This window comes from Maniola hyperantus, chromosome 7 (genome assembly GCF_902806685.2).
Source record: "Maniola hyperantus chromosome 7, iAphHyp1.2, whole genome shotgun sequence".
Lineage (NCBI taxonomy): Eukaryota > Metazoa > Arthropoda > Insecta > Lepidoptera > Nymphalidae > Maniola > Maniola hyperantus.
This window is the reverse complement of record NC_048542.1, coordinates 9242641-9253662: the sequence shown is the minus strand read 5'-3', so window position 1 is coordinate 9253662 and position 11022 is coordinate 9242641. Positions and strand designations below refer to the sequence as shown.

Genomic DNA, 11022 nt, shown 5'->3' with positions numbered 1-11022 from the left:
TGAAGTTTTATTTACCTAATATATTTTACAATGTACCTATATTTGTTTGTGTTGCCTACTTACATAAAATGGTACCTAATATTATTATTTCTAAAATCAACCATTTTCAAATTGTGCTTAAAATGTAAAAAATAAAACCTAGGTACGAGATTTATTGATCGAGATTGCGTAGATGACCTAGAAATTTCTAGTTTATTTTTATGACATCTAGATTCCAATACATGAACAGAATAAGCACGTCCGTGGGGCCCTTTTAGATCAAATTACTATTTTATATTCGTTTTGGAATCTAGCATAGAGATGCTATAGCATAGAAATTTAGTATACCTATTCGATAGTCCTATAAAACTTAGGTAGAAGAAACCCCTCTCGCTTACAACTATTATTCAGTAAATAGAATCTAGATCTTAATTTCCTCGCCGCTTTCGTTATAAGTTAGAAAGTTTATTTAAAGAAACAATTCCTTACTTCGATCTCGCTCATATTTCATTTTTCATTAAGTAATTTTTTTACGGACCTGAGGTCTAATTCTCACAGCAAGCAACAGAAAACAAATGCCTCTCGTTTCGTAATTCCCTCCCAGGTCCTTGACGGCTTAGTCCGCTGCTGCTAGGAGGATCTCAAACTCTGTGTCCCCAAGGGCATTAGACAGCATTGCATAAGACCGCTCTGGTTACACTGCTGGTCCATCTCCATATTGAAAAAAGAAGAATCCGATGCAATACAGGTAGGTAAGGTACCTATACATATAGAAAAGTAGCAACAACTCAACGACTTTTCTTTTTACAGCAATATACAATTTTCGAGTGATTAAGTATTGATCAAGTGAGCAATTTGTCTAACAAAATCAGCAATTGGGCCGGTTCGTTGATCAACGATAGCATAGCATACAATCCTGGCTTTGAAAGAAGCCCCTATTCGGTTCTTATCCGCTCCGTATAAAACTAAAATAACTAAGCCACTTACCCTGAGCCGGACCCCGGCAGAATTCCCCGGAATTGCTTACAATTTGATATAATCCGACGATAACCATACCTCGTACCTACATACTTCATGCCCTTGAGGCAAAGTTACATTGTGGCCACGAAACAAGCGGTGATAACAGACACAGTAAAATAACATTAATTTGGGCTTTTGCGACTAAAGTTTTATTAGTTTAACGATTAGTGAAGCGTAAATCGTTGATCTATTTGATTTTATAGTCGGACTGTTTTACTACATATGAGAACAAGATACAAATTAGTAGACATAAAATTATGATATATTCGTGTCAATTTGCATTTAAAATCTCCAAAAAGGTCGCTGGTTTTAATTTATTCTTCCGCTACGTAAACGCGAAACCTAGTTGACCTTAATATTTTATTTGTCCACTCCAGAATTTAATTCATTTTTGTAATTTAACGTTCAGTCATCGACAGACGGTCGCACGTAACACACGGTCTTTATTCACAAGTTTTTTTCAAAGTACCTACAATGTCGAAGTGTGATTTATGCAAAAAATCTATTACGAAATCCATGCCTGGAGTCGAGTGCAGCAAATGCGAGAGGATTGTGCATCTGAATACAAGATGCAGTGGTCTGAGTAATAAGCAGATAGCTGCACTGAAGGCGGCCTCCAGCCTGGAGTGGACCTGCCTCGAGTGTCAACGAGATACTCCGCGGCGTAACTCATCCGTTATTATCCCGGAAGACGACGAGGAAGAAGATGAAACACCTGTCCAAATTAACGCGAAGAAGCTATTGAGCAATATAACTAAGGAAGTGGAAAAAGCGATCAAAAACGAAATGCGTGAACTGAATGAATCGTTACAATTTCATAGTGCTAAGCTGGATGAAGTCGTAGAATGTATCGATGCGTTCAAGCAAACAATAAAAGCCCTTGAACGAAAGAATGTGGAGCTAACTAATAAGAATAACAACTTGGAAACCCGTGTAGGGGCCCTGGAGCAACGCCTTCAAGAAATTGAACAAGAAAAGCTCACAAAATACATAGAAATTGCAAACGTTCCCTACCAAAGTACAGAAGTGGTCAGCAAACTGGTGGAAAAGGTGGCCTTGATGCTCAAACAACCGCTGGAAGGAATCAAGAGTACACGGAGACTCCAAGGAAAAGGAGATCAACCGGCTATTATTAAGGTGGAGCTAAAAGACGAAGAAGTACAAGATACCTGGATAGCGGCAGCCAAAAAGACCAAAACCACGGTAGCTGACATCTGCCCCTCTGAACGAAGCAACAACAACATTGTTTATATCAGAGAGGCAATGACAAAAACAAACAAAACAATACTTTGGGAGGCTAAACAGGAGCTTAAAAGCAAACAAAACTTCAAGTATGTATGGTTTAAAAAAGGATTTGTAAAGGCACGTAAAGATGAAAGTTCAAAAATATACACTTTAAGAACATTAGCAGACTTATACACCCTCACGAAAAATAAAGTAGGATAAGTTATTTGTTATATCTAGCTCTAAGTTATCTTTTAAACAGAAATAATGTATATTATTAAGATGGACGGTTCATTAGATGATATTTATGAAATTTCAGACTGTTCAAATATAAATGAGTTTCTGACTAATATTCCTAATGCGCATGTAAACCTACTGTGTGTACATTTTAATATAAGATCTATCATAAAAAACTTTACCACGCTTGAACAATGTATATTTACTGCAAAAAAACACATTGATGTCATTATCTCACCGAGGCTAACATCTCTGATGCTATTAGTAGCCTATATCATTTAAACGGTTACCAAATGTTCACAGCTCTAAGGAAATCAAGAAGGGGTGGTGGTATTATTATATATGTAAGTAACAAGCACAAATGTAGCATAAAAACAGCAAAAACTGCACATTTTGAAAACATATTGCTTACAATCACCACTCATTCAAACTATACTGCGAACATTTGTGCAATATACCGTCCCCCTCACTCAAGTAAAAACCTATTCATCGACGAACTACACACTACTATCGAACAATGCTTAAAAAATACCGATTTATACTTACTGGGAGACATTAACATAAACCTGAAATTAGATAATCCTATAATACATAAGTACAATAACACGTTACACAGCCTAGGCCTTCTATGTGGGATCACAGAACATACTAGGATTGAATTATGTAATGGTAAATTAAGTAAATCATGCATAGATCACATTTACGCACGATCCCGCACACAAGACCTATTCACTGCAGCAATCGGTACGACACTAGCCGATCACCGGGCCGTAATACTCGCTTGCCTCGGGGCACATACACAGGATGTTCCAAGATACAAAACTTGCCTAAATAACCAAAAGCTACTTACATTACTAGAAAAAATTGATTGGACGTCCGCGGGCAAAAATATGACATGCCCAATAAACATATATAACTTTCTATACACAAATTTTACAGAATGCTATAGGAAATCGGAATACACCATAAGAATCAAACCAAACAACACACGTAACAATAACGACTGGATAAATAAGAAAATAATCAGAGCATGTGAGTATAGGGACGAGTTATTTATAAAATGGATATAAGACACTAATAACTTAATAATAAAACAAAAATATAACAAAGCTAGGAATTATGCTAGTAAATTAATCAATAAAACTAAAAATAAAAGTACTAAGTCGGATATTAGTTCAAACAAACACAATTCGAAAAAACTTTGGGACATCTTAAATAGGCTAACGGGTAAAATTAAAACATCTATTGATGATGCATTACAAAACTATTTCGGTAATCATAGCAATACTTGTAAAGATATCGCGAATAAATTTGCTACTACGTTTAACAATAGTGTCAAACAAATAATTCCGAAATGCTCTGAATCACTGTTGGACAAATCAACCTACCAATCTTCGGCAAACGTTACCATGCGATTTCGGCCTGCAGACTCCAAAGCTGTGGAAAAAATAATTAAATCGATAAGCAGCAATAAGGCGCCTGGAATAGATAGAATAAGAGCTATTGACATAAAGATGCTGTGTGGAAAAATCACAACAGTCCTTGCAAAATTAATAAATGCAAGTGTAATGGCTGGTAAATACCCTCCTCTACTAAAAACTGGCATTATACGACCAATACACAAAAAAGGCAGTAAGACTGAGTGTGACAACTATAGACCAATAACCATCTTACCTACCATTGACAAAATAGTTGAAAAATATATAAGCGCACAAATCTATAACTTTTATAAAAATAACGACATATTAACGAAAAACCAATACGGGTTCCAACCTAATAACAACACCTCGAAACTACTCGCCGCATTCACTGATAGTTTGTATAAACATATAGACAGTAAAGAACACGTATTAGTCGTCTTTATTGACTATAGTAAGGCCTTTGACACGCTTCGGCACAACCAGCTGCTACAAAGCCTAAACGATAGCGGAGTTAGAGGAAAATTGTTGACCTGGTGTGAAAATTATCTTTGTGATAGATCATACCGGGTCAGAATTTGTGATGCTGATAGTCTCCCCGTCCAGGTAACAGAAGGCACAGCGCAAGGCTCAGTCCTTGGGCCTTTGCACTACCTCACATACGTAAATAGCCTTTCCAATACAGTTAAACAGTGCGAGATCTATCAGTTTGCAGACGACACCTGCCTAGTAGCCGCTGGTCGTAGTGTGGAGGAGGCCCTAACGAAACTGCAAAAAGAGTTTGATATACTGGTGAAGTGGTCACACGACGTCGGATTAGTTCTTAACGCTAGCAAAACGAAGCTAATGTACATTAGCACTAGTCATAATAGAAGCTCATCCATACCTAAATTAATAGCGCACACACATCCCTGCCTTCATGCGAAAAATACCGACGTCCAAATTCCCTGTAACTGTGATGCCATAGAACTTGTAGATAAACACACCTACCTTGGTCTAATCATTGACGATCGATTAAATTGGAAACATCACATTAATCGTGTCTGCGATAGATTAAGAGCAATATTAGCAAAATTCTCTTTAATTAAATACAAAATACCCTACAAAACCCTCCTACTACTCTATAAATCTTTAGCAGAATCTATCATACAGTATGGATTGTCAAGCTATGGCAGAACTTATAAAACGCATCTCGATCGAATATATTCACTCCAGTTGCGCATCTTAAAAAAAATAGTCCCGAATAAACTAAAATTGCCCTTTAAAGACGATTACCGAAAATTATTTGCATTTTGTAAAATTATACCAATTCACGAAAAAATAGAACTAACATTATTAACTGAACATTACTTTGCCTCAAATTTTAGAAAAGTGCAGAAAGTGCACTCCACTCGCAGAAATAATAATGTGAAACTGCAATTACCTAAATATAATAACCTATATGGGAAAAGAACGCTAAACTATGTTATACCTAACCTAATCAATCAATTACCCCAACCTTTGAGAGACACTATTACAGAAAAAAAATTAAAATCGAAAATAAAAAAATTCTATCTACAATTAACACTAACTACTTACTCATAACGAACTTAACAATTTAGTCATGTACTATCGACTTAGTTATGTCGATGGTGTATGACTGAGTACACTACTACACCTACGTAGTTAGTGTACATTAACTACATCTACACATTTCACTTGAAATAAGCTACACTAACCCTATAACTGGCCAATAACATTCACCAAAATCAATCACACATCAGCAAAATAATTATAAGATACATTGAACTTAAATTAATAATGTAATCACCCTGTACCAGTTAAAATATAATACACGAAGTAGTGTGAGTGAGCGTCTTACGCTCGTGGTATGTTACTACTCCGCTGTGATATTTAATAATGAACGTTTTCTTACCTACCTACATTATATAAATGATTGTGTTTTTTACCTATTATGTATATTAAGTCTAAAATACTTTTTAATGTATAGTAAGTTTAAAATAACCCACATTTAGCTTAATGTTGTTAGTTTATATTAAGTAATTGTTAGTTAGCTGTTAAGTATTAAGTATAACAATAAATTAATGTTACGTGTAGGTACCTATCGACTGTCGACGGCACTGGTGTACGGAAAAACTTATTTAAAGTTTATGAATGCACCAAACTTGTTGTAACCTGCAAATATTCTTCTTTAATAAATAAATAAATAAAATAAATAAATAAAAACCCCTCGTTCACACTGAAACTGTCTTGTTTCCAGCGGATCTGTTTTTATTTTGGTGATGACAGTTGTAGAAGTGAGCTGGGGCCAATAAAAATATGGGAAATAGCTCGATTCGTCAAAATGTTGGTCTTATTTTTATTGTTTTTGCGTCCGGTTTTTGTTAACACGATAACAAAAACTGGATGTCACCTATAAAATTCCCTTAGAAAATATAGCACTAGACTAGATGATGCCCGCAACTTTGTGCGCGTGGGTTTAGGTTTTTAAAATCCTGGGGAACTCTTTGATTTTCCGAGATAAAAAGTAGCCTTTGCCCTTCGCCGGGATTCAAGCTTACTACTGTACCAAACTTCATTAAAATCGGTTGAGCGGATGGGCCGTGAAAAGCTAGCAGACAGACAGACTCACTTCCTCATTTATAATATTAGTATGGATAAAAAATAAAATAAAATGCAAACATCATAGCCTGTAGCGACGAATTAGAAAACAAAGTGATCCTATAAGAGTTTCTATTTTATTTTGAGGTACGGAACCCTAAAAACAGTCCTGCAATTATCTATAGGCCGTGTTACTGTGAACTAAGGGTAAGATGTCCTGTGTTAATCTGACATAGGATTGGCAGATTCACTCATCCTGATTCCGTGCACGAAAAGGTTTTTATCGCTTCTTTAGAAGCCTAAGCTTAAGACAGGTAGGGTAGGCTCAGACCACTTCAGGTCAGTACTATAACTAGAAGGGTCCCAAGGGTTACCCCATTACTGCACATTATATTTAACGATTATTCCAATGAGACTAAATTTCACTTTCGGAAGGTTCTACACGCGTTACAGACTCATGATTTTTTTAAAGTAGCGAGCCAGCTAGTTCCTTTGGGCGATAGGCTAAGACGTGATTTAGCGTTCCAGTACGTTGACGTGTAGCAATCGACAAGTGGCATGGATTTAATAAGTATGCGGCAGAAAATAATGTACATCGGCCTTTAGAATGACATTACGACTTTGTGGAGCGTTGTCTCTGTCACTCATACCTATATGACGTTTTGTCGGTCTCAACAAAGACAACGCTCTACAGATCCGCTATCTCCTTCTAAAGGTCGATGTACTTTATTTTCTGCCGCATACTAGCGGGTAATTAGACTGCATTATCACTTGTTAGGTAATAAAAATCAATTGTAATCAAATATAAAAAAATGTTATATTATCCTGCCATGCAGTTAATATTCTTTAAATATTCTGGGACTTAGAAGACATCGGAACATAAAATAGGTTTTAGTTCCTCTAAATATCCTCGGAAACACAAGAAGTAGCGCAAAAAGTGTCAGCACTTTCATATATTAGAATTCTACTCTGCGCTAACGTAGCAAATGTTCTTATCTTTTATACGAACACGTTAAACTCTAAATCCCAGTTTTTGTTGGGATAGAATAATACTCTAGTCTAGATTTAGCATTTAAATCCCGCATGTTCCAGTGCAGATAAAGTGATATACTTATACCTATCGGAAAATCTATTTTTAGTAGGTACGATATGTTTATGTCATAACAAGTAGATATTCTTTGAGTAAGTAATCAATAATGAACCTATAAGCTTAACGAAGAATATAATAATTATAAACCATACTTCCTTAATAGTTATAAATGCGAAAGTATGTCTGTCTGTCTGTATCCTTTTCACGGGCCATACGTTTAACCGATTTTGATGAAATTTGGTACAGATGTAGTTTGCTTACGGACGTAAACTATTTTTGTCCCGAAAATCAGAGTTCACATGGGATTTTGAAAAGCCTTGACCCTAGTTGACAAAATCGTGGATATCATATATCTGGTACAGAGATAGTTTGGACTTTGGAGCCCGGAGGCGAACAAGGCCACTTTTATTCCGAAAAATTAAAGACTTCCCACGGAAAGCTTTAAAAACGTAAATCCAGGTGGACGTAGGAAGGTATAGTCGCAGGCATCATACCGGTTTAAATATATCCGGTTTAAATAATTAATATAATAAATAATAATATTATTTAAAAGACCACTATGCTCTTACTAAAACAACAAGAAACTGTCTCATCCTATGAAAACTCAATTTCTAACGGGTTCAAGGCCAACCCGGGTTGTTTTCTTCGTTAGAAACGAAAATTAAGGTTTCGAATTAACACTTTAAAATATACTTAATTAACTTTGATAGCTGTTTCGAGAGACCCTCAGCAAAGATCTCCCGTTGAAACGACAAAAGTAAAAAGATACTGTAATAAAGTGAAGTGCTTAAAGTGCGTCAAGTGATCGTCTAGATTTGAAAATCCTTTTATTTACAGGCCTACTTTTTACAAAGAAAATTCGGCACAAAGAATTTATTTCTCAACTGAAATAAGTAGGTAAGTGCTTTACTTCAAAAAGACATCTACCTAGGTTTAGATTCGGCGGAGAGTCGGTGGTTGGTATATGGTAATCTCTAAATGAAACTACGATAGATTTTAGTACGTATTTTTCACGTTGCATACGGAAAAATAGGTAGCATTATAAGCACTTTTCGATCTAATATTTCAGTTAAGTTTTGAGATTTTGTGTTGTGTATTAATATGATAAGTACCGATATATTTTTATTGATTGAAGGTGATTGTGATATTTTTATTTTATTTTAAGTAAATTAGAATTTAGAATTATTCTTAGCCGTGCTGAAACGACATCAGACCATTTCTACGACAGATTAGATCACAAACTATATTTGTATGAGGCGTTTATAGAAGATTACATAACTTACACTGGACCCTGAACTGAAGCAATTGGAAAAAGTATAAAATCTAAATTGAACAAACTGATTTTCATCCGCCGGGATTTCCAGTTAGGTTTAGAAGCCCGTTGATAATTCTCAGGAAACACTTGTGCTTCACGCGAAACAGTAAATATAGTAAATGATTGATGTAATGTAATATAAATATAACCTACCTTCTAAACCAGTTGGATACAAAGGTACTTCTGATTTTCAGAATTACTTGCTACTTAGTCTAGAGCTGTAGGTATATTGAAAGAATGTTTAAATTTTTGATGACCATGCCTTACGGTTCAGCTAATCAATTCAAATATTTTGAAAAAGTCTATAATTCTATAAAGCCGGTCAAGTGTACAAGAAGCGTTCCGTACCATCGTGCAATAAGTATATCCAGATAGACCATCTTGTTTATTTTTTTATTTGTTGATAAGGCGGCAATAAAAAAAACACCTACTTCGAAAATTTCAACTCTCTACCTTAGTTAATATTTAGGTGGAGAGTTGAAATCTTCGGTTCACGAGATACAGCATGCTGACAAACAGACGGACGGACAGCGGAGCCTTAGTGATAAGTTCCCTTCGGGTGCGGAGTCCTATAAATAGAGAATATTCATTCACTGACACGGAAAAGAACAGAAGTGATTCCAAACAACGACAATCATTAACCTTAACCCAGCCATTTATTTCATACCCAAAACCTGAAACTCAAAAGGTAAAATCGTATCCGAAAAAATGTCCAAGGAAAGCTTTAAATGATTTCCCTCGAAATGAATCTTTTTAGAAACTGTGCAACTTATAAGCGCTAGCGGGAACGTCTCTAAATTTAAAACAAAGTTGCAATCTAGGTACGGTCGGTCTCAGAATTCGAGTAGCAATTCCGCAAAACTATTGCACCAAAACCTAGTCGCACTTTTGACCTTTTTCTATAAACAGGCCACACAAACAATAAGATAACACGGCACAACCGTGCCGTGCAGTAGGTACAAGTGAATTCGATCATTAAGATGCGAAACTAGTTTTAGCTTTTGACTGTACATATATGTCTGTCTTCATAAAACTTACCTACAGCAAGCTGCGGCAAGCTAGCTAGTATTAATCATAGCTAATAGGTACCGTATAATGGCAGTATAATTAACAAATGAGACGCTGACAAATGGCATAAAACGTAACGACACTGGTGCAAAAGCTTATGCCCTATATAGCCCTGCGATGACCAAGCGTGCCCTTTTTTTGTTGACGCATCTCTTTGGGGAGACGTCGGGTAATGTGCGTTTTCTATAATCATAATATTATGTGGAAAGCAACAAGCGTATAATAGGAGGCCCCGGGAACTTTAAGGAACCTGCGTCTCTTTTGCACGACGCCCAACCCATTATTATGGGCATATCATCCCATTAGTAACGGCTCAAAACAATAGCCCCTACAGTCTCCGGCTGTCCTATTATTCACGACCACGCTTAGTGTGGAGAGTGGTTTGATGAGACACCTAAAAACTGGTTGTGGTTGTGGAGTACGAAGATGCTCATTCAAAAAGTCAAGAGTTAAATAATTTATCCAAAATAGGTAATATTTACACTTTTTAACTGTCAGTTGTCAGATTTGTAATATATGATGATGATGACGATGTGCGAAGATGATAATATAGTGGTGATAATTTATTACGTTTTAAAACTAAAGCTACGAGATTACGAGCGTTACGAGCGTAGACTTATTCCCAGACCTATATTATGTTTGGAAGTTGATGTCCACAGGCTGAAATGATAATGATGATGAAAACGCTAGCCGCTTATACCTCAAAAGATCACAAAGGTAGAATGATAGCGACGTCCCCAAGAGGCAGCGGTAGCTTACCTGCGAACCCGTCCGACCCCCGTGACATTTGCCTGCAAAATAGAATTAACTGCCCTTTGAAGTTGCCAGACCCCGTTTTTCCATTGCCTCATAAACAACAACCGAAATAATTAAAACAACAATTAAATGTGTCATCCCTGTTGGACCGCATTTGGGTTTTTGTGGTTATCATTTGGGCTCGTACGTTTGAATTTGGGTCGTTTTTAAATATATGACATCGTATAACTATCATACATACTATTAAATACACGGTTTGTACTATTTATAGAAGCAGAGAAAGCTGAGACGTCGCCTGGTAAGAATCCAATAAC

The 11022-nt window shown here is 36.2% G+C and overlaps 1 protein-coding gene across 2 annotated transcripts; it reads left to right on the top strand.

The window, feature by feature from the left end:
- Window positions 1-1459: 1459 nt before the first annotated feature.
- Window positions 1460-6090, top strand: LOC138402545 (FK506-binding protein 15-like). 2 transcript variants are annotated; one of them, XM_069499558.1, is made up of 3 exons: window positions 1460-2330; window positions 2764-2804; window positions 5976-6084. In XM_069499558.1, the coding sequence occupies exons 1-3, from the start codon at window positions 1474-1476 to the stop codon at window positions 6050-6052; spliced, it is 975 nt and encodes a 324-aa protein (XP_069355659.1). In that variant the 5' UTR covers window positions 1460-1473; the 3' UTR covers window positions 6053-6084. The 2 variants fall into 2 exon arrangements, with proteins under 2 accessions (XP_069355659.1, XP_069355660.1); XM_069499559.1 differs by lacking the exon at window positions 2764-2804 and having other exon boundaries at window positions 5976-6090.
- Window positions 6091-11022: the final 4932 nt, after the last annotated feature.